This window comes from Urtica dioica, chromosome 1 (genome assembly GCF_054948205.1).
Source record: "Urtica dioica subsp. dioica isolate 48M chromosome 1, U.dioica_male_clone48M_v1_H2, whole genome shotgun sequence".
In the NCBI taxonomy this organism is placed as follows: Eukaryota; Viridiplantae; Streptophyta; class Magnoliopsida; order Rosales; family Urticaceae; genus Urtica; species Urtica dioica.
Window position 1 is genome coordinate 15,498,594 of NC_142756.1, and position 24,464 is coordinate 15,523,057.

Here is a 24,464-nt window from a genome sequence, read left to right on the forward strand (position 1 = left end):
ACGTCGTTCCTCCTGTGAGCAAGCCGGCATACGAGAGGTTTCGTAAGCTGAAGCCTTCGACGTTTGACGGCCATGGGGATCAAGCTGCAGTTGAGAACTAGGTCAAAAAGATGCTGCAGATCTTCAACTACATGCAGCTGTCCGATACCGAGAGAGTGGCTTGCGCTGTGAATCAACTGGAAGATGAGGCTAGGGGCTGGTGGGAGCTGATGGCGTCGGCTGAGGATGTCCACTCGATGACGTGGGTCCATTTCCTCAATCTGTTCCACGGGAAGTACTTGAGTGAAGCTAACCTGTCGAACAAGGTACGCAAATTTATGAGCCTACGACAAGGTTCAACGTCAGTATCAGAATAAACGACAAAGTTTGACACGTTAGCAAGGTTCGCTCCTTCAAAAGTCCCTACTAATAAGGCTAGAAAGATGAAATATATGCATGGGCTCAACGTGGATATCATGAGCCAAGTAGATGGCGGAGATGATGGACCTCGCTCTTACGCCAACGTTGTGCAGAGAGCTTTACAGATTGCTAGTTGGCGCGAGGGTGATCGGACTCCTGCACCGAAACCAGTCGCTGCAACACATTCTGAAGCGGTTGGCCCAAAGCAGAGTGAATCAAGGAAATGATTCAGATCCCAATCGAGATGGGAGAGTCGGCCGCAGCGAGGAGATGGAATAAGGTCTCAGCAAGGCTCGAGTTATCGACCTTAGGGATGTTCTGGAAGACTTCGTCGCCTGTATGCCGAAGGTGTGGCAGATCGCACGAGGGAGAGTGTTATGCTCGTGCGCTGGTGTGTTTGAGATGTAGGAAAGATGGTCATCTATCTCGAGTATGTGAGAATCCAGAAGTGAAGACCCTTGCACCCACAGAGCAACCGAAAGCTAATGCCAGAGTTTTCTCCATTCGTGAAGATGAAGTGTGAGCAAGGTCGTCCACCGCTATCACAGGTCAGATTTTCGTGGATTCCTTCTCAGCATATGCATTGATAGATTGAGGAGCCACGCATCCATTCATCGTATCTAGGAAGTCTGATCAGTTAAGTGAACATCAGAAGGAATTTTCATACCCATCCGTTGCGGCTATGCCTTCTGGAGAAAAGTACCAGTCGTTATGCTGGTATAGAGATGTGCCCATCCGAGTTCATGATCGAATATTGAAAGCAGACTTGATAGAATTGGAAATGGTGGACTATGACGTAATCCTCGGAATGTATTGGTTAATTACCCAACATGCAATCATAGATTGTCGAAAGAAGTTGGTTCTGTTCCAGAACCCAGGACTTTGACCGCTGCAGTTCCAAGGTTCCTCTCGAAAATCGAGTTTTTTTTTTATTGTATCGGCGCTGAAGGCCGTGAAGATGATGCATCAGGGATGCGCTGGATACCTTGCAAGCGTGATAGACGTTACGAAGACAGTCAAGCTCCAGCCACAGGATATTCCAGTTGCTAGAGATTTCCATGATATTTTTTTAGAAGATCTTCAAGGCTTACTGTCACGACCCGCGACCTCTCGTCGTCGATTCACGAGCCGCAACAGTGGGTTACATCACAAGTCTCAACATCAATATAACAATATATCTCATATCAAAAGAAACATAAATAAATAAACATAATAACCATAACACTTATATAAAACATAATACGATAATACATAAGTATTAAAAGTGGTTATATGAAAAACTCGGGTAAATTTTTCGTTTTTCTCAATTCAGGCTTTGAGTCTCACAACGACTCTTTATATATACATACCAGCTCCTGGGTGTGCGTATAACTACATAAGATAGTTTTATGAGCGTAGAGTACGGAAGGGGTTCAAGAAAATATAGATATTACTATAGAAGAGGTTGATCCCGGGTGAGTTCCCATTAGCCCAAGGGTCAAGAGATACACGTCCGGTCTTCGTCTTCAACTTCCTTGCTCACATCGCCGCCTTGCCATTTTCTACATTACCAAGGGTCATAAAAATATGAGTCGATTGACTAAGTAAGTGAGAGTCTAACTGAGAAAGATAAAGCAACTAATACCATGTGATAACATGTGACGTGCAAACAAGCACATAAGAATGGATGGATGCAAATCTAACAAGTCTAGAGCATGACTCAACCGCCTTGCCAGCCATATATTATACCCGCTTATAGTATTGACCCATTTAGGCACGCAACACTTTCTAGAGCCTATTTGATTTTCCTTTAAAACTTATTAGTATCATGTGGTTATGGAATACATACATACATACATACTTGCCTATATATATATATATATATATATATAGTGGTTGGTTGATCCCTTAGCAACAAACCAAAAAAACAGTACGAATATGGGGAGATTAATGAGTGTGGTGATCCTATTCCTTGTACTGGTTGTGAGTGGTGGGAACGGGAAGAGAATGAGGTTGACACATGTACATTTTGAGAGCAATGATGATGAGAAGACAATAATAATGAGGTCTTACGAAGACCCGAAGATAGCAGGTTATCCGGTGAGAGGGGAAACACCGCTTCTGATGGTGAGCTTCCAGGTGGGGTCCGCGCAGATGCCTCAGTACACGGTGGTGGATTCGGGCAGCAGTCGCATATGGTTGGCGTGCGAGATCAACTACAAAACGGAGCAGCGGTGCAGAGCACGGGGGTGTTCGACCTCGACCTCATTCAGAACTCTGGAGTGCTAGGACACCACGTGTCCCATAGAAAATGACAGATGCATCACTCCCTCCTCGCCCTGCTGGTTCGAATCCAGGTACGCGTCCGATATTGTCTACGGCACTTTGGGCTTTGACTACTTCACCTTCAACACCTACGACGGCCACTTCGTCGACCCGTAAGTCCTCTTCGGATGCACTGACCCCTCCTACAAGGTAAATCAACATTAATGAATGCTTAACGTCCATACAAGTACACTCATGACCATAATTTTTCCACGGCTTCCTTCCTTCTTTTTGTTTCGATTCTCATATATTTTCCTTTGGAATTGAATATTGGGTTTTATGCAAATCGATACTCTAAATCTTGTGAAATGTAACATAGCATCAGCTCATTTGCTTGACTAGAAGGTGTAGTCAGATTAATTATCACTCCTAATACATCAATGTTTGCTTTAATTATATGATCGAGCATGATGTGATTGATGGACGTGATGCAATGCAGGGGTGGCTTATGGGCAAGGACGACATGCGGTTCAATGGGGTGTTCGGGCTGGGTGACGTGAATTTCCTGTCAAACATTGGGAACGGGAACTCGAGGATGTCTTACTGCATCGGAAATCTGTCGAACTTGGAAGACGCGTCGAGCCATCTGCAGCTGGGAGAAGACGTTGAGCTGGATGGGAAGACTGTCACGGGGCTGCAGAACAGCGAGGGAAGGTACATGGTGGATCTCGATACCATGGCCGTGGGCGACAATGTCTGCGCCGATCAGACCCACACCCTTACCATCGACACCGGCACGCTCTTCTTCTGGATTGCTCAAAATTGGTATCCAGTTGTCAAAGCCGCGCTCAACGACGTCATGATCAAACTAGGGTATAGCGAGTGGGTTGAGCAACCGCGGATGAAAGAACACTGTTACTGGGGGTCCGTGGATAACATCGACGGATTCCCGGGGTTGACTTTGAGCTTTGGGGACGGAGCCACCTTGGTGTTGGGCGCGCAGCAACTCTTTTACCATGAAAGACGACCTAAAGCGTACCAGACCAAGTACTTCTGCACTATGATCCGCGAATCCAAATACCAAAACATAGTTGACGGCAAAAATATGAGCATCCTCGGCCTCTGGGCTCAGCAAGGCCTCAACATGGGCTTTGACATCAATGCCAAGAGATTCTACTTCTTTTATGCTGACTGCCGCAGTTTTTAAATCTATATAATATAATAAGTCAGAATCACAAAATCACTATTCATAGACTATTCATTCTATTTTTAACCTGTTAAATAACGACACGTCATATCAGTTATATTTTTTATGTCTGTTCGTTTCCTCCCACTTCGCTGTCTACTCCGATGGTTAAACCAAACCAAACCAATTTCTATATCAAACTCAAACAGGCGTTTTTTCATTTCCACTACCAAACCTCTTCCTCTTCCGCCGATTCTGCCTCTGCCAAGCCCCTTCCACCCCGTCACCGACCTCTGCTCTGTCCTCGCTGGCGACGACGCTTCCGAAGAATCTCGGTCGCCCCATTCCACTCTCTTCGTCGTCGGCCTCCAGACTCGCTCCTCCTCACTGTGACCAGGTTCGATTTCTTTTGGTAATGTTTGGTCTGATTTGGGGATTCCGAAATTGTAGTTTGGATTGATTTCGTTAGTGATTCATGGTTTTTGGTTGATTGAGATTTTGGACTGACTTATTGATTGAGTTTAAATTGAAGCTTGTAAGTCTGATTTGGTGAGGATTCTCGTTGGAATCTGACATATTTGTTTTCTGAGTCTTTGGCTTCGTGTGTAGGTAATTTGAGAAAGTCTGAAATCTTGTTTTGATGTCACAGTGAGTAGTGGTGGTGATGCATGTGTTTATATAAATCTGTAGCCTTTAGTGGTTATATATGTTTGGGTTGTTGCTATTATCGGTGTAAAGGTATGGTCAAGATAATCTATATCTGTAAGTAAAAATAGTGTGAGTTGTCTCTGAAACTAAAACCTTAGAATAAAGAGTAAGAATGTACGGCATGAAGCATATAGGCTAATATGAGTATCTTTACAGTACCTGATATGCTATGAAAATTGGGTAGGGACAAACGAAATATATTATTGTCATGCTTAGGTGATATGAATGTATGTATTCTAGGTTATTTTTATTTATAATTTAAATACTTAGTGTGTTCTTTGAGTGGTTTTGTAGTCTTAAATTTGTATCTTGACTTGGATGAATCCGATCAATCTGTATCGTATATAAATAGTTTGATTTGCAGGTCAATTTTTTTCATCATAATTGTAAACTGTTTTGTGGCGAGGGGAAACAATTTCTTTTGTTTAAATGGTTAAAAACATACAGAGTTGTTTAAGATTGTCTTTTCAGGAAATTGAGGTAATTGGTATTTTCATACCCCATTTTGATTCTTGAGTTGGCAACTTCATTTCAAAAGAAATTAAAACCTTGATAGACTAAAATATCTATATGAGCTATAAAGTAATGCATATTTGTGAACTTGAAGTTCAATAAACCGACATGAGTCATTTTCATACTTCGTGTGACATGTATTATCGATGTATAAAAGATGTCCGTATTGGTTCTGGTTGGTTGGTTGGTGGTGTAGCTATTCAAAGAATGAAATGAGATATTTTGAACTTCTTTTGTGCATAAATTCTGTTTTAAACACGATTGTCGTCGGCACTTGGCCCTTAAACTGGGTTTCTCTTAATACAGTTGGGTTGTGATTTGTTTGATTCAGGTTTGGAACTGTGATTTCCGATTCAAGTTGAGGGACTGAAATTCTCTGACCAAGAAGTCACCTCCAACGAGGAGTAGAAGTATCAGACGAGTCAAGAAGTGAGACGACCGCGGGAAATAAACGAGGAGTAATTGTCGTGTTTGTCTCAGTTAAGGTAAGTAACAGATTCTTTGTCTTCTACTGCTAAAAATCTGAAGAATAAAACATTATTCGATATTGATTTGAAATCTGAAAATAATTATTGTGTTCGAATTTTTTTTTTCAAATATTACAAAACTGCTGCGGTCTGAATAAAAAAATATATATAAGTTATGTGTAAGTTCATCAATTCCTTGCAACACAAAATAGCGGATATATTAGACCCCCGAACCTTCTGAGATCTTCTTCCCATTTTTTATGTGCTTTATTTATTTCATGGACTGCTGATCACATTGATATTAAGTAGACTAAAGTTACTTGATAGGCTTTGAGATTGATATTTGTGGTATCATGGAATTAAGCGAAGGAAAAAGGAGGATTGGTCTCGAAAGGTTCGGGTTTTGGGGGTCTTTGCGTTATACCGTCATGGTGGGTTATGGATTGAACTCGAGGAATGATGACGAGGATAGTAAAATTGTGGCCAAATTGGAAGAAGTGTTTTCCTCGGTCAGAATTCTTCATTCTTTTGGTTTAATTTAGGGTTTATGTAATTTGAGTGTGACTGGTGTGAACTATGTAATGTTTTTCACAGATGGCCATCCAAATCGGTAGATATATTGTGACGATGATGAGTATGGGAGTAATCATGGGAGTTGGATGTCAGATATCTGGTAAGTATCAAAAAAATCAAAATAAATATATAAATCATGTAGTGAAAATGTTTATGTAGTGTTTAGTGAGTGACAAATTTGAACCTGGTTTTTTTTTTTTTTTAAGGGGGTGACAGTCAAATGAATATGTTGATATGGTACAGCTGGCTCGGGGGAATCATCATCGGGACGATGATCGGGTCCAACATGGTTTTGGAGGAGCATTGATGAGCCGGTCCACGCATAGTCGTCATAACTGGAAGGTAAGCAAAAAAAAAAAAAAAACCCCCCAAATCACCTTTTGATTTCCTTATTTGATGATGCAGTGATTAAGTTTGACAAAAACTCGATGTTGGGTTTGCCTGTATCGAACAGTACGAGCGGGCTAGGGAAAGCGCTCGCTCGTGAATTCCTTCTGTCTGGAGATCAAGTGTTCTTCGCTTCTCGAAGGTGATTTTTTTCCCGGTGTCGGGACGTTGATTTGTGTATGTATTGATGTAATTTTATCTAATCATTTGATGCGTTTGATGATGGCAGCCCGAATCGGTTGAATCGATTGTGAGGAAGCTCGAGGAGAATCTGATGAAGGTGTGATTGGAGAAGGTGGATCGTCCTCGATGACGTTCAGAGATTGGCGAATTTCTCCATCGGAGAACTTGGTCCTATTGATATTTGGGTGAGGATTCTTTCCTTGATATTGATGCCCTTCTATGTGATGTGCTTTTTTCTTTAATACTTTTCGCTCTAGAACAAGGCTTCATTTTGCCTCACAAAGAACAAGAAACGTGGGGGAAAAAAATGAAGACATGAAAAGAAACTGAAAAAAAAAAAAAAAACTTAATATGTGTTAGATTTAAAAAATATTACATAGTATCTGATATTTTTTTTAGGTGTAGTTAGTTTGAAGCTGGTAAAAATAGCATTTCATTCTACATTTTGGAGGAATTATGCTGAAGGGATACCGAATGTATAACGAAAAAAGTTGCAACAGTATTTATTTATACAATGAGAATGGTTATTTATATAATGAGAATGGCATTCTTTATCTGCGCAAGAGAATGGTTAATTGCAAAAGAATGCCATTTGCAATGAGAATAAACATATAAATACGGAAGCTAATCTTTTACAATTAACCATTCTCTTGCGTAGATAAACAACGCCAGCACAAACAAAGGGTTTAGGCCCTTGTTGCAGTTTAACGAAGAAGACATAACCCACGCCCTTTTGAGACCCCAAAAAATAGAAAAACTCCTTTTCTTAGGAACTCATACAAGATTCGTCACTACAAATGCAAAAAAGATTTTGTTAACCGTTGCAAGTTGTTATATCGTTCTGTAGATCGTGTCGATAAACCTGGTTGGGTCTTTTCTCCGCACTCGCGAAGCGATGCTTGTGATGGAAGACCAAGCCAAAGGAGGGCACATATTTAACATGGACGGTGCTGGCTCCGGGGGATCCAGTACCCCTTTAACCGCTGGGTAAGCCTCGTCTTTCATTTAGCGCCCTCTAAAATATCGTGATAATTGTCAATGACCACTTGCCTTTCTTTTTTTGCATGTTTATGCCCTTTCAGGTATGGATCGACGAAATGTGGGCTCAGGCAACTTCAATCGTTGCTTCACAAGGAATCGAAACGATCCAAAGTAGGAGTTCACACAGCCTCTCCGGGAATGGTTCTCACTGATCTTCTTCTCAGGTTTATTAATACTCTTTTTTTTATATGTTAGTTCAATGAATATAAAAGAATGGAAATTCGCCAGGACGAAAAAAAGCAACGGTGTAAGATTTGGTCTCTCACAAAATAAATTTAGTAGTAAGTGGATGTGAAATCCCCAACAGCCTACTATCTGTCAGAAAATTCCCCAAAAAAATTAGTTCAACTTGGATCATCCCCTTGCCAATTGGTTGCAAGGGAAAAACAAGTAGCACCAATCTTCATCCCAAAACATTAAGCTATGCATTGTCTGTTATCTGTTGAAGCTTTCCGTTGACGTTTTCGAGTGGGGGGATTGTAGGATGATGATGCTGTTGATGTTGAAGCTTTTATTAACAAAACATCCTTTCTGGTTAGCAATAGTCGGCATGAAGTTCTTAATAGGGTGGGAGTGGATTTCAAATGTTCAATTTTGAACATATATACAAGTTTTTTTTTCTTCTAAACAATAGTTGTTGCTGTCTTCACTGTTGATTCTCTCCCGATATTTATATGCGGCTTATAATCTTCACTATTTGGCGGTGTACACCAAGGAATTTTTTTATTAAAGAATTTTACATGTGGGTGAGGAAAATCGTGGTTACATATTTATTAAAATGAAAAATAAAATAAAGCGGAAAACAATAGTATCGAAAAAGACAATAGCATGAGGTATAAAATATATAAAATTTTATGATATCTATACACTTTACTATCTCTGACAATAAAGCGACGAGTATATAAAGGAATGCAAGTTAGATGAAAAATAGAAGTACAAGCTAACGAATGACCATATCTGCTCTTAAAAATTGCTGCAAAGTTCCTCTCCGATGGCCTCAATCACGACATGCTTGGTTTGATGTTTTTAATTCATTTTGCATCTTATCAACTACGGAGGTTGAGAATTACCGATAATGGTCTCAATCATGATCATGCTATCACTTTCAATACATTTGATATCCTACCAATAAACAAACAATAAGTGAATACTCCAAACTAAACTTTCAGCATCAAGTTCATAGTTTGCAATAACAGGACCAACATAGCAGGCAATGCAATCACCGACATTGTTTCTGAATAAGCCCACAATCGTACCTTTCTCATTGGGAAAATACCCAATTAACACTAGGACAAAAAAGATTTTTGGGTGCGACATTTTTCACACTTAAAAGTCAATTTTGGCACCCAAAGATATATTTGGGTGCGATTTTGGGTGCGACTTTTCCGCACCTAAAGGTCTTAGGTGCGAAAAGTCGCACCCAAAAGTCATGACTTTCGGGTGCGACTTTTCACACCCAAAATCGCACCGAATAACACCCTATTGGCGGGTATTATTGACTTTTGGGTGTGAAAAGTCGCACCCAAAGCTCTACCCGCCAAATTTTGGGTGCGACTTTTCGCACCCCATAGTTATTGTTGAGTAAAAAAAAGTAATTTAGACGGCGCTTGTTTATAAAGTGACGTTAAATTTATAAAAAAAACATATTTATTGACAGTATGTTGGATGTCAGCTAATTTAAAAGTGACTTCAATTCCTGTTTCGTATCTCAAAACATACACACACAAACACAAATACACTCACACAGAACATACACACAAATACACCCACACACAAAAAAGAAGTAAAATACCACTCGGAGAAGCGGCGACTTTGAGGCGGCGTATCTTTTAAATTGGGCGTCGGTTTTCCTATTCGCGCCACTCATTTCATGTTTGGCCTCTCCACGTTGTTCCTTTGTCTTTGATTCTCACTAATGCATTCTACATGGAAAAAACTACATATCAATATAAAAAAGACCCGAACATAAGTTAAAGAATTTTGTATATCTAGAGTGTAATTTTGTTTTAAATCAGCCTTTCTAAATTTATGAACAAGTTTTTTAACTTTTGTTTTTAGGAGTAAAAAATTTTAAGACTATTAAAGTGACCCAAATGTTACAAAATCAATACTTTAAAGATTATTTGAAGTCTAAAACACTGGACTACTTACCTAAAAGGGCTACAAATGAAAAATTATGAACTTTCTCGGCCGGTGTCCTCGGTGGCTCGCGGCGTCCTCATCTTCTCGGTTGCGCTCGCGCGCTCGAGATGGTTTCGGGTCTCGGTGGCTTGCTGTTGGCCGAGCTTCCTCTTCCTCCGTGAGCTCACAAGAAAATTAAAATACTTAATCGTTGACAAACATAATAGTACCACACTTTAATATATTATTAAATGACTCGTACAAAAATAATTAACGGTTTGTAAATTAATTCGAGTCGAGACTCGGGAATTTCTCAACTCGTTATACGCTAACGAATATTTCGCGAGCCTCCAAGCCAAAGCCGAAAGGCCTTTCTTTCCCGGCCTACTCTCGGCTTGGTCCGGCCTCGCCTCGTCCACACTCGCGCGGCAGCTCCGTCGTTCCTCGGACAGCGTCCTCGCCGTCCCTAACCGTCACTGTGAGCTCTACGTAGCCCGCCTAATCGAGTCTAGACCCTCGATAAAAAAAACTCGTAACGAAGACAAAACACGTTAACATATCATAAAAATTCCGAAACCTCATGAACTTTAAAATTTTCCGACCCCGAACCCACAATAACCATATTCAAGTAATTAATAACTCACAATTTGAATTTCAAAACCAGAGCCACACGGCCAGAGAATACACACACGGCCAAATCCAAAACCGGAACCAAATCATCCACAAATCCGAAAATAATCCATCACCAACACAGATTGTAACACAATCCGAATCCAAGAATCATCAGATCTCACTCAAGAGAAAAACCCCCAAATTAGAAATCCACTTAAACCCTAACTTGTTGAAATTCAGCCAAAATCTCAAGAAAAACTCCAAACAATGTTTTTAATCCATGAATCCGAGTAACAAAATCACAATCAAGCTCAATCAATAATCAAAACTCAATCAATTCCCGAAATCATCCAAGAAATTCAAAAATCCCAAAACAAACTAAGAACCCTAATCTCGGATTCAAATTTGGGGGAAACAAATTCTCACCTTTATGACTGTGAAATCAACCCTCCGGTGCTCTCAGCCTCGTTTTCCGGCATCTCCTCTCGGTCCGGCGTCCTCGGCGGCTCACGGCGTCCTCGTCTTCTCGGCTGAGACGCGCGCGCTCGAGATGGTTTCGGATCTCGGTGACTTGCTGTTGGTCGAGCTTCCTCCTCCTCCGTGAGCTCACCCCTGTCGCTCACTCCCTCGCTCTCTTCCTCTCTCTCCTTCTCTCGGTCTCTCTATTTCCCTTTCTCTCTTCTTTCTTTTCTTTCTTTCCTTTCCTTTCTTTCTTTCTTTTCTTTTCTTTTCTTCTTTTTTTATTCCTTTCCCGTTTATTTCTTTCTCTCGTGTTGGTGAAAACAAATAGGAGCTAATGGGATAGAATTTGGCAGAGTAAGCTAAAAAGAGGGGAACGAAATTTTAGAAGTTAAATAAGAGGGAACAAAATCCCGCTAATTTTTTAGACCAGATGTTTTGGACTTTTGGGTGCGACTTTGTCGCACCCAAAGGTATGATGAACTTTTGGGTGCGACTTTTCGCACCCAAATTTAAAAGAAATCAGCGAAATTTTTTGGTTACTTCAATGACTTTTGGGTGCGAAAAGTCGCACCCGAAAGTAATTTTTGGTGCGACTTTTAGGTGCGAAAAGTCGCACCAAAAGTCATCCGCACCGAATAACTGTATTTGTAGTAGTGTAAAGTTTCAAGCCATCAGGAGGAGATAAGGAAAAACAACTTATGGAGATTAGGAAGAACAAGATAAGGAAAAACAACTTATCAAGACCAATGAGACACAACTCAAAAGAAATAGGAAGATCACTACCCAACAACATCAACCTCTAACAAAAAGCAAAAAAATTGAGTAAAACATGTCTTCTTAAGTTACTTTTAAACTTTTTGGTTTGTTAACGTTTCCTTCCTTCTATTTGTCTATCAAGACACCAAACTTTTGGCTTTTTATTTACTTATATCAATTTTTTTTTATTTTTAAGTATGTCACTGACTATATATTTCCTTGAAATGTTTGCACTGATTATTATGAGGGTCTCTCAAAATTTTTACTCCATAAGTAGTATGTATTGTTGAAATATTTCATATCTTAATATTCATTTATAACCTCATGCTTTGAAGAAATATTTGGTAAATTAAATCATATATATAAATATTAATTATTTACTGATTACAACTACAAACACCACATGCGAAAGCACGTGTTTCAAACTAGTATATATATATATATATATATATATATATATATATATATATATATATATATAACACACCTTGTATATGCACATCTTCCACCCATCGTTATCCTACGATTCTCTATATAATCAAAGAAAAATTTAGATATAAATTGTGTGGTGGTGGACTGGTTGTAAGAAGAAGAAAAATATATCTAGTCTATAATCAAATAATGGAATTGGTGGACGTCTGGTATCATTTTCTTTGTTTTTGAAGAAAGAAAATTTCATTAGACCAAATAGTGGTTTATCTGCAACCACTGCAGGAACAATACAAGGAGGGATATCTTGAAACCAAGAAACCGAGCTAGTAAAATTTAAAGCGTATTACGCGAGTAAATGAGCCGCCTCATTCTGGATGCGGTGGTGAAAAATGAAAGAACAAGAAGACAAGGGCCTCATATTCTCTGTGATGTTATATCCGTGAGCAAGTTTGAGACCTTCAAGGATTATTGATGCAGCGGAGAATTCAAAGATAGGAGATTGATTTTAAAAACCAAAATAAAAAGTAACGTAACCGGATAGTCGAACTTGATCGTTGATTCGCGCACGAATAACCGATCGAAGAACCTTCCTTCGCCTATTGATTCGCTCGTGAATGCTAGACTCGGGGCATCCAATCACCGTTGATTCGCGCACGAATACCGGTTTTCGGGCATCAACTCGGAGCTCGCTCACGACGCTCGGATATGGGAGAAACACTCAAGCTTCAATTTTTCATTTCATCAAAAATCTCCCTCACTACAACATATTCAACAATTACCGACGATTTTTTTCGTCGGTAATAACCCGATAATCGTCGCTAAATGTATTTAGCGACGATTTTAGCGACGATTATTATCGTCGCTAAATGTTCGTGTCTAAATATATTTAGCGACGATTGATTCGTCGCTAAATATTTACCGACGATATTAGCGACGATAATTTCGTCCCTAAATGCTGTGACGAGAAGTTTTTTTTCATTTTGAAACAGATAATTAGCGACGACTTTTTCGTCGCTAATTAGCGCGGGAAAATTTTCCGCGTGAATTAGCGACGACAAAGTCGTCGCTAATACCTTCTGTGTAATAATAATTAGCGATGACTTTGTCGTCGCTAATTATTGTTATTATTATTATTATTATTATTATTATTATTATTTTCGTCGTTAATTATTAATTTTTTTATGGTTTTTTGTTTATGAAATTCTAAAATGAAAAATCAAATAAAAACTAAATTATATCATCCAAATCAAGAAATATATAAAATCCGGTTACGTACGTTTTCGGTTATCGAGAAATATGTAAATAATAATCTACTATACACAAAATATCTAATAAAACACTAGTCTAGTCGCGACGTTTGCTTTGTCATCCCGGCGCTCGTTTTCCCCCTCCTCGACGTGAAACGCTCTTCTGCTGGCGCTGAAACTCTGCAGGCTGCGGCGGAACAATGTGCTGATCAGTAGACTGACTTGGTCCGCCGGGCGTCGTCTGCTGGCTAGCGTCGGGAGTCCTCTGCTGGCCGCCCGTCGGAGTGTGGACGCCGGCCGTCGGAGTCTGCTGGCTGTGGGATGACGGAGCGTGCTGCGAACTCTGTGGAAATTGAGGCATAAACGAGCTCAGGTTGAGGCCGGGCACCTGACTCTGTATTGCCTCGGCGAACGAGGCGATGGTCGACGTGAACACCTCCTGGGAGATATATTCTGGATGCGACGTCCCAGCCTCCGAACTACCGTAGACTTCGGCGACTTCAGCCGCCATCCGTGCTCCCTGTGGCACCAAACGTCCGACGTCGGTCAAGTGATCAGTCCGCGAACCCATAATATCGCGGATCGCCTGCTGCTCTAGGACGGAAATATCAACGTCCGCTCCTTGTTGCTCAGCCTCCGCTCGCAACGTGTTGAACCTATCGACCAGTCGATCCTGATATAATTAGTATGTATTAATCGAAAAATAAGAAAAATAAATGTAAACTTACATAACGTGCGGAGGCTTCAGGAGTCAGCCATTCGGACTTGTCGGACTGATGTTGGCGCTTGTAGTTCGCAAACAAGCTCTCGAAAGCGCCTGTCTCGGCGCTCTTCTGCATGTAAACAAAACTTCAAGTGTTAGATAATTTTAACGATTTGATGTATCATATAAACATAAAACTTACGTTCTTCATGCGGTGGGTCGAGAACCCAATCGTCCCCTGTCGAGTCTTCGTCTTTCTTCTTCGCGCGATTCGCCTTGTTCTTCGCTTGTATGGCCTGTAATATAAGTAAACGTACACGTAAATAACAAATCGTTTAATAAAAGGGTAAACACATATTTAACGTAAATGATTTGATTACCTTAAACTCATCGCTCGTATATCGTTGTATCAGCGTCTCCCATTTGGTGTCGAGCTTAACGGTCCTCAGTTTCAGCGACCGCGCCACTTGTACGCTGCTCTTGCAGTCGATGTCGAACCATGACCGCAAGTTATGCCTCCAATCGTGAAGACGAGTCTTCACGTCTCGAATGATTGCCGCATCGACAATCGCCTTCTTCTTCCCGGTTGCATCACCATCGACTCGAATGTCGTACTTGTCTCGAATCGCTGCTCGGATCTCGGCCTCCTTCGCCGGACCCACGTTCGCATTCATCCACCTTGGGACCGTAGGCGAGATCTTGTCTCGAACGACCAACCCGAGCGTGTTCGCGAACGTCGCGAGATCCGGATCCATCTCGCGCTCTGGCTGCAAGAACGACTGAAACTCCTCGTTATAAATAACGACTTCCTTCACCCCGGGGCGCCGTGCACGCTCAGATCGAAGCCCGACCGTCGGCCCACGCACGGCTGGTTCGATATCCTCGTCTTCTTCTTCGACGCCATCACGTACGGGCGCCGACTGGCAATAATTCGGGAGACGGGCTAAGAAGTCATCCCTACCTCCGCTGCCTCCAGCTCCTGTAGCCGCAGCCATCTGAAATTCAAAACAAAATTTATTTAGTTATGCATTCGTAATGATTTAAATCAGTTAATTTAGTAAGTAAATGAAAAACGTTATATACTATCAATCATCGTCGTCTGACAAATCATCTTCTTCCATCAAATCTTCGTCCTCAGTTTCTTCGTCATCGATAAACTCTTCTTCTTCAATATTTTCCAACAAGTTCACTGCGTCGTTGCTCACGGGCTCTGGTATCGCAGACTGATGACGCGTCGATAGTGAATCTAAATCTGACGGTTCTACTGACAACTGAACCGAAGACGAAGATTGACCAAGAATGAGGTCAATATCAGGAAGATCTCACACATTTCGATGATTACACTCTTCGACGATTCGCCAATCAGGACCATTCAAGTTATCTTCCAAGTAGAAAACTTGTTTCGCCTGAGTTGCCAAAATAAATAGCTCGTCTTTGTACCATTCTTTTGCCACATACACGCTTGTCAAGTTATTGTCGTTGCGTGTCCTTTTCCTCGGATCTTGGTCACCAAACCAACGACATTGAAATAAAACGATACGACAATTTTTCTGATACGTCAAGACAATAACGTTTTCTACTTGACCGTAGAAGTCGTGACCTCCTTCCCTTTGTACACATACCCCGCTATTCTGAGTCGTTCTTCTGCTATCACGTTGACGGGAGATAAATTTAACTCTGTTCACTACACAACACGGATACGTCTGTGGTGCGAAATGTGGTCCCAATGCCAATGCATATAATTCGGAGGATACGGATAATCCGTCTTGGCTCATGCGAAATACCTACATACAACCATTAACGAGTCGGTTAGTGTCGAAGCGAGTTTAATCATATTCTTTGAGTTAATTAGTCAAATACCTTTTCCCAAAACCATTTTGGGAACTCAAGTCGATGCGCTTCTTCAACATCTGGCCGACCTTCTAATTCCATGAGATCTATGTGTTCACTGAAATAAAATTCATGTTCATTTAATACATCACTTCGTATAAATAATTCAAGTTCATTTATTTCACTCATTTACCTCATGAAATCGTCAATTTCGGGACAATTTCGTAAAATGTACCACTCAGCGAGCAATCGTATATTCTCATCTAAGCGTATCGTGGTCATCTTCCCGTAAGGCCGACAACTTGATGACTGAAACACCAATAACTCCCGTTCGACACCTTCGAAGTTAGACGCGACGTCTGTTCGTTGGGGCATGTTGAAACGATTCTCAACGCCTTCTAGATACCTTGAGCAGAATGTCAATGTTTCGTCTACAACATAGGCTTCGGCAATTGAACCCTCTGGTCTAGCTCGATTACGCACAAAGTTCTTGAGCGTTCCAAGGTATCTCTCAAATGGATACATCCACCGCATATGAACTGGACCTCCGTTAATTGCCTCCTCCGGTAGATGCATTACCAAATGAACCATGATTGTGAAGAAATCAGGCTGGAAAATTCGTTCCAGCTTACACAATATAAGCTTCACATCCTCCTGCGCCTTCTCAATGTCTGAAATTACCAGCGTTCTAGAGCAAATAAGTCTGAAGAAGTTGCAGAGCTCTATTATGGCATCTCGAATGGTTCGATCCAGAAAAGGACGAATAGCAGGAGCCAATAAGCGCTGCATAATCACGTGACAATCGTGAGACTTCAAACCCGTCAACCTCCCATCCGCGGTAACATTCTTCTTCAAATTCCCCGCAAAACCATCGGGAAATCTGACAGATCTCAAGAACTCAGTAAACCGCTTCCGTTCTGAAGGTGTCAGAGTGTATGACGACGGCGGTTTCATCCATCTATCTCCTTCTTGGTACAAATGAAGCTCGTGCCTTATGTTCCAGTCCGCCAAAGTCAACCGCGCCTTATCTGTGTCTTTCATCTTCCCCTCGATGTTCAGCAAGGTACCCAGAAGATTGTCGCATACATTCTTTTCTATATGCATTACATCGAGGTTATGCTTTAGCGTAAGACTCGACCAATACGACATCGCGCTTTCGTTTCTTCCCGCCGAAATCAGGGTGCTTCCCCGGGGTTGCATCTCCCACTAATCGCAATTGTCGAAGTATGTCGCTCGCTGATTTTCTCGCTGGTGGTGGTCGTTTCTCATTTTGTACCTTGTACAGTTTGCTCTTCCTCATCGGGTGTAACAACGGCAAGAATCGACGATGATCGCAGTAAACAATCTTGTTTCGAGCCTTGAAAGATGGTGTGTCATTGTTACACGTCGGACAAGCAAGGTACCCTTGACCACTCCATCCCGACAAACTGCTTCTCGCTGGAAAATCATTCACCGTCCATAGAAGTACGGAAAACAACCTGAATAGCTCACCGGTCGAACCATCTCTCAACACAACACCGGTTTCCCACAATTCCTTCAGCTCATCAATCAGCGGTCGTAAGAAAACATCCATGTCTTTTCCCGGCACACTACGACCTGGTATAAGCAATGCTAACATCAAGTACGATCTTTTCATGCACAACCACGGCGGTAAATTGTACGCAGTCAAGACTACCGGCCACATACTGTACGATAAACTCATGTCACCAAATGGGTTGAAACCATCGGCGGCAAGTCCAAGCCGGACGTTCCTCGGTTCTGCCGCAAACATGGGATATTTTCGGTCGATCTCCTTCCACGTTGCTCCGTCTGCAGGATGTCGCAGTACACCATCCTCCTTAATGCGTTCATTCTCGTGCCACTGCATCTCTAGAGCTGTGTGCCGACTCGTGTACAGTCGCTTAATTAAGTCGATCTTTCAGTGGAAAGTAGCGCAACACTTTATGCGCTACTTTTTTTCCACCGTCTTTCTTCAGCCACCGACTCTCATTACAAACTGGACACTCGTCTATATTGGCGTTGTCCTTCTAAAACAACGCGCAATCGTGTTTGCAGACTTGAATCGACTCGTAACCCATACCAAATCGACACAATTTCGCCTTTGCTTCATAGTGTGACTCTGGAATCGTGTTGCCGATTGGATGAGACTTTTTCAGTACTTTCAGTAGCTGATCAAACGACTTATTCGTCCACTTGTTCATCACTTTCAAATGCATCAACGTGACAACAAAGGAGAGTGACAAATACTCCGTACAACCCGGACATGATTTAAATCAGTTAATTTAGTAAGTAAATGAAAAACGTTATATACTATCAATCATCGTTGTCTGACAAATCATCTTCTTCTATCAAATCTTCGTCCTCAGTTTCTTCGTCATCGATAAACTCTTCTTCTTCAATATTTTCCAACAAGTTCACTGCGTCGTTGCTCACGGGCTCTAGTATCGCAGACTGATGACGCGTCGACAGTGAATCTAAATTTGACGGTTCTACTGACAACTGAACTGAAGACGAAGATTGACCAAGAATGAGGTCAATATCAGGAAGATCCCACACATTTTGGATGAGACTTTTTCAGTACTTTCAGTAGCTGATCAAACGACTTATTCGTCCACTTGTTCATCACTTTCAAATGCATCAACGTGACAACAAAGGAGAGTGACGAATACTCCGTACAACCCGGCCATAATTCTGTGTTCAGGTCGCTGAAAAGGTCATCGAACTGTCCACTCTGGTATTCTGCATTCGGGTCAATACTGTCATCGTCAGCGTCTACGTCGTTGTGATCTAAGATATCGTGTACAGCATCAAACATCCCGCCTCCTCCTCTGTAATCCGTCTGATACTGCATTACGTCATCTTCTTCCTCCCCGTGAAAGTTCCACCTCGTGTAATTCCTCTTAAATCCTCTGATAAAGAGATGATTCTCTATATCAGGAATTTTTTGCATCAACACGTTGTTACACCTCTTGCATGGACACTTAACTCGTCCTTCGAAATTTACGTGTTGTCGGGCCATTGCCATGAACTCTGTCATGCCAGCCGCAAACTCAACGCTTAAACGTTGGATTATCCAATTCCTATTTGGATAACTCATTTTACCTATAGATTGAACATTTCAAAATTTAGTAGTTTTCGGATTTTATTTTATAATTTCACGATCCTACCGAAATTTCGGCAGAACCTCCCCTATAAACTTAATAACCCGGCATCAAGCCTTTAACTTTAAAACCTGCATAGAAACATCCTAAAACTAATTAATTTCACATTTTTAATCATTTCTAACAAGAATTAAATACAATTCCATTTAATTTACATAAACTAACTAATTGTTTTTACATGTTTTTACATAATTTTACCAAATATAAATATTTATACATAATATTAAAATTTATAACTAATTTAAATATTTGTGTAAACAAAACTAATTTAAATATTTATAAAATTTATAACAAATATATAATTCATTTATAACTAATTAATTCATTTATAATTTATAAAATTTATAACAAATATATAATTCTAAAAATATAAATTATGTAAATATAACTAATTAAAATAAATTTATAACTAATATATAACGAAAGTTATATATATATATATATATATATATATATATATATATATAAATAACTAATATAAATAACTAATATATTAATTCTATAATTAACTAATATATATACATATATATATATATATATATATAAAGTTTTTAAAAAACAAAACTTACCGATCCAGAGGAAGAGCTAGCGCGCGGGAACAAGAGGAGGGGAAGCGGCCAAGGACGGTGTCGGCGGGGAAGCGGCTACGGCGTCGACGGTGGAGCGGCGGAGTAGTGGCGGAGCGCGGCGGAGGAGCTGCAATGAGAGAGATAGAGGTAAGGAGAGAGCTGTGAGGAGAGAGAGACTTACCGGGGAGGACGACGTCGGCGGCACACGGCGGACGAACGGCGGGAGAGGCGAAAATGAGAGAAAAACTCGATTTAGGTCAGGAAAACGAAATGGGGAAACTGATTCGCGATCTGGTATTTAAAGACATTTAGCATCGTCGCTAATTGATTACATATCATCGCTAAATGCACTTAAATAACCAGGCATTTAGCGACGAATAATAGAGATTTAGCGACGATTTGATCGTCGCTAAATCATTTCGTTTTAATTTAATGGGAGATATTTTTCCCTCTTTAAAATTCGTCAAAATTCGAAAACATTTAGCGACGATTTCTTCGTCGCTAATTGTATAGCGACGACAAAAAAATATTTAGCGACGAGAAAATCGTCGCTAAATGTTTCCGTCTTAATTAAATTGGAGGGATTTTTCCCTCTTTAAAATTCGAAATTAATTCTACATTATTAGCGACGATATTTTCGTCGCTAAATGAATTCAAAAATCATTAGCGACGAATTTATCGTCGCTAAATATTTTCCCGCGAACTTAGCGACGACAAAAAAGAATTAGCAACGATAAATTCGTCGCTAATTATCTTTGCCGCCAAACTTTAATATTTTTTGCACCAAAAAATTAGCGACGATATTATCGTCGCTAAAAGGGTGATTAGCGACGAATTATTAGCGACGATTAAGTCGTCGCTAAATGTGGTATTTCTTGTAGTGCCTATTACAAAGTAGGTGCTCAAGATTTATAGATGCATCGAGAGACTTTTCATAATCCAAAACTGAATATTAATACATCAAATAAAATCTACTTAACACAATAATAAAAACTAGAATTAAGTAAATTGAGAAGAACACAAAACGTCATTTTGAAAGCCTAAACGTCAGAATTCGACTTAAATCCCGAAACCCCACTTTGTGGGTCTTGTTTACTAGGTCGATTCCACTCAGATAACACTACTCTTTTGTCTGTTTCGGTGATCCCAACATTCTTGAAACTGTAGCCCAGTTTGCCCTGCATCAATTACTGTAGCCTCTGCTATGTCAGGGGCGAGGGTTGCGGAGAGAGGAGCGATATGGGATATACAAATTACAAACCTCACCAGCGGTAACAATCATGGAATATGGGAGGCGTGTCGTTGTCTTGAGCATTGACGTCGTCTAGAAGCTGGGTGGTCCACTCTATGAGGAAACGTGGGTCGAGACGGGGCTGGCCATTGTTTCGGTAAGTCCATCGTGACCATGAAAGGGCAGTGAAGAGCTGGAAAGTCGGTTGCCCGACAGGGACATGAAGAGGCCGCTTGAATGTTACATTTTACATTCGTGAACATTTTATATTCTGTTTATATATTATATAGTTCAAATCCGTTCACATCGTTATATAAACGATATCTAGCAATTTTTGTAAACTAATACGTTTAAATATGAAATGGATAATCTAATGACTTGGTAGTTTTGAATAGATATAAGACTGGCTGTTGAATGTGGTTTGTTTAATAAATAAAAACTGTTAGATAGGTGAGAGTGAGATCCGAGAGCGAAGGTACATAATCCGATCCTCCTCGTCCACGCACTCCTCGTCCTCAATGTCCTCCCATGTTTTCGACATTAAATCGTACGACCTACCGTACATGAGTGTAGTACGTAACGACGTCGACACGTTTGAGCCCTTCTCCGCGGCCTTGACCTTTAGCAAGGCGTTAGTGTCCACTTCAAATGTGATCTCGATCTGAGGCACTCCTCTCGGGGCAGCCTTTATTCCCTTCAGACTTAAAGTCCCGACCTCCTCGCACTCCTTTGCAAACCGCCCCTCTCCCATCAACACCCTGATCTCCGCCGCAGATTGGTTGTCTCTGCTCGTCGTAAACATTCTCGTCCTACTAGCCGATGTGACGGTATTTCTCAGCAGCATTTTTGTCATGAACCCACCGACAGTTTCCACTCCCAAGCTCCGAGGAAGGATTTCAATCGACAAGAAATCTCTATCCACGTCCATAACTCTCTTGAGCTCCAAAGTGGCCTCTACGAGAGCCTCGTCGTAGCCGAGACCCACGTGTTCGAACGCTTCTTTCCCCTCAAACAGCTCGTTGAACAGGCTTCGAACCTTCGAAATCCTCTCTCCGCCTCTGCCACTGGTGAGAATGTATCCGGAGATGTCCGACGCGTTAAGCCGCGCCGTTTCCAATCCCTTTTCCACCAACGCCCTCGCTGTCTTCTCCGAAAATTTGGTGTTTATTTCTTTGTCGGTTATGGAAGCCATTTTCTCGAAGTCGCCGGACCAGATGTTTAGTTCGCAGGAAGACTCACCGAGGTGGAAAACCAAATAAATGGTTTCGTCTCGTTTGCCGCCGCACATATCATGGTTGCAGAGTATGATTTGATGATGGAAAAACGGCCGTGGCTCTTCCAACCCAACGCTCACTGCCACTTCCTTTATCGCCTGATTTTCTTTGTACCCAAAACAGCCTGCACTTTCAAAACCAAACAACAATTACAATCCACATGGATTAGTCAACCAAGTGGACATGCTTAAACGAACCTGGAACCAAAAACACGGCTTTTCTAATTCTTCTGCGGAAATGGTCCTCTGCCAAACCCTTGACCTTCCTCACAAACATGGCCAGCAAATCCTCGGGACTGAAAACCCGGTCTCCGAACTGAATGTGAGGCTTTCCTTCTCTGTTGACAATTTTGTGAGGAGAAACCTCGATTTCTCTCTGCACCTCTGGATCATCAAACCTGAAAAAACACATTGGTATATTAAATTTAATCTACACAAGCCACAAAAATTAGATTACTTACTTTCTTCGTAGGAGGTGTTTGAGATGGAGAACGGGATTGAGCGGATTATCGGCTCCGGCGAGGTCTCCGACGAGAGCAGTTCCGTTGGGCGAGAAAGAGATGGAATTGGGAGTGTGTTGAATAATCTCGGCCTTGCCATTCTTCTCCACGCCCACGCGAGTGTAGCTCTCGTGGATTATAATCGTGATGCGAATCCCATAATGCCTGAGTTTAGTTGACCAACTAGATCCTTCGCGCTTGAAAAGCGGAACCAGCGCTTCTTCCTCTTCTTCTTCTGATGATGATGATGACAGTGTCACTAATCAAACATAAACACAGCAATGTTAATCGCAAATCGAAATCGTAATCAAAGTAAAAATTAGGTCATCGACTTACGCGCGGCGGCCAAAAGAAGTAATATTGTGAAACTGGCTCTCATCCTCCTCCACATCGTCACCATAGGGGTTTCACTTTCACCCTCTTGTGCGATTTGATGAACAGCTCTATGTTTTTTTGTTTCTTAAATACATGCAAATTATGATTTCTCTGTAATACGTCACACGTCACACCTCCACTGGCATCACGCCACATCATTTTCTTGAATATATATAAAATTATCAATTATAGACAAATAATTAGCAATAAGCCATATTCGAAGAAGAAAAAAAGGTAATAAGCCATATCAAACAATTTAATTATATATTATAAAATGAATTTTAAGTTAAAATTTATATAGAGCTAAGTTTAGAAAATGTTAAATAATTAGTCTAGGGGCAGATAATTTATACCTTTATTAATCAGTTAATTAAATTTGAGGATAATTAAGTTTTGTTAGTAGCCTAGCCAAAATTGTATTTTATAAAAAAAAAAATACTTAAGCAAGTCGAGATAAATTAAATTAACTATTTTAGTAATTTAATTAATTTTGATCTGATGGCCTAACGGCCAAAGTAAATTAAATAAACTATTTTACTTCATTTAATTTATTTTTGGTGGACTATTTTTTTAATAAAATAAAACTTTAGTAAGAATCTTAAAAAAAAAAAACTAAATGATCGACTAGTTGCAACAATTTTTTTTTAATTTAATTTAAAAAAATCTCAATGTATTATTCAAAATCTCTAATGGACTTGAATACTGTTGTAAATAATTGGTATGCTCAACCGTTAAAAATATAGGGTAAATTAAAGTAAAAAACATAGGGTAAATAATTAATTACCCTACACCTAACTTATTGACTAATGTACACAAATTTTACTATAAATACATGATGATGGTGAAGGGAAAAATCATCCCTAAAATTCCTACAAATTTACTCTTTCATTTTTCACTCTATTCTTCATACTCCCTTTTTATAAATTCTCATCTTATTAGTGTTTAAAAGGTATTTCAATTGAAGTTATTCCTTTGGTTTTATAACACGTTATTAGCATGATCACTCTCGTCAAGATCAATTCGGAGGTATAATACTCTAAACACTAAAACTCGTATAACTATTATTTATTGTATAACACCAGATTACTATACACAGGAGGCTCTGCCACCTTATGGTAATATGATGTGATTTCCAATATTTTAACTTCGTTAATGTATAACATCATAATACTATATACGTGGAAGTCTCTGCCTCCTTATAGTAAAGTGATGTGAACTACATCGTACTGGTAATTAATATCAATTTTCTATATACAGGAGGCTCTGCCACCTTATAGAAAAATGCTATTAATTGTAAATTTATTTTAACTACTCTAATTAATATTTTACTTTGATTGGCTATATCATTTCAATACTCGTACAAATACATATTGTTTATTACACATTGTTATGCTTAAATACAATAATTTTTACCACAAAATTAATAAATACCCAACAGTAATATAACGGCTATATTTTACCTTATAAATACATATCTATTCAAGTCATTTT

General features: G+C 40.3%; 5 protein-coding genes across 6 annotated transcripts; 3 read left to right on the forward strand and 2 right to left on the reverse strand.

The window, feature by feature from the left end:
• The first annotated feature begins 3,136 nt into the window (after positions 1–3,136).
• LOC149407481 (aspartyl protease UND-like) lies at positions 3,137–3,850 on the forward strand. Its single transcript, XM_089620347.1, has one exon. The coding sequence runs from the start codon at positions 3,137–3,139 to the stop codon at positions 3,848–3,850; it is 714 nt and encodes a 237-aa protein (XP_089476473.1).
• A 232-nt stretch (positions 3,851–4,082) lies between these two features.
• On the forward strand, positions 4,083–6,791 carry LOC149407482 (putative chlorophyll(ide) b reductase NYC1, chloroplastic). 2 transcript variants are annotated; one of them, XM_089626569.1, is made up of 7 exons: positions 4,083–4,226; positions 5,382–5,535; positions 5,845–6,026; positions 6,112–6,190; positions 6,297–6,432; positions 6,496–6,619; positions 6,707–6,791. In XM_089626569.1, exons 3-5 carry the CDS (start codon positions 5,871–5,873, stop codon positions 6,395–6,397), a joined length of 336 nt encoding a protein of 111 aa, XP_089482695.1. In that variant the 5' UTR covers positions 4,083–4,226; positions 5,382–5,535; positions 5,845–5,870; the 3' UTR covers positions 6,398–6,432; positions 6,496–6,619; positions 6,707–6,791. The 2 variants fall into 2 exon arrangements, with proteins under 2 accessions (XP_089482695.1, XP_089482703.1); XM_089626577.1 differs by having other exon boundaries at positions 6,545–6,619.
• Positions 6,519–8,362, forward strand: LOC149407483 (putative chlorophyll(ide) b reductase NYC1, chloroplastic). The gene is made up of 4 exons (XM_089620359.1): positions 6,519–6,619; positions 6,758–6,845; positions 7,508–7,647; positions 7,743–8,362. Exons 1-4 carry the CDS (start codon positions 6,519–6,521, stop codon positions 7,894–7,896), a joined length of 483 nt encoding a protein of 160 aa, XP_089476485.1. The 3' UTR covers positions 7,897–8,362.
• A 389-nt stretch (positions 8,363–8,751) lies between these two features.
• LOC149407484 (uncharacterized) lies at positions 8,752–14,596 on the reverse strand. The gene is made up of 6 exons (XM_089620369.1): positions 14,592–14,596; positions 14,237–14,330; positions 14,060–14,164; positions 13,815–14,004; positions 8,905–8,957; positions 8,752–8,823 (listed from the first exon to the last, which is right to left on the reverse strand). Exons 1-6 carry the CDS (start codon positions 14,594–14,596, stop codon positions 8,752–8,754), a joined length of 519 nt encoding a protein of 172 aa, XP_089476495.1.
• A 6,586-nt stretch (positions 14,597–21,182) lies between these two features.
• LOC149407485 (heat shock 70 kDa protein BIP1-like) lies at positions 21,183–23,027 on the reverse strand. Its single transcript, XM_089614122.1, has 4 exons — positions 22,935–23,027; positions 22,560–22,857; positions 22,297–22,496; positions 21,183–22,223 (listed from the first exon to the last, which is right to left on the reverse strand). The coding sequence occupies exons 1-4, from the start codon at positions 22,996–22,998 to the stop codon at positions 21,268–21,270; spliced, it is 1,518 nt and encodes a 505-aa protein (XP_089470248.1). The 5' UTR covers positions 22,999–23,027; the 3' UTR covers positions 21,183–21,267.
• Positions 23,028–24,464: the final 1,437 nt, after the last annotated feature.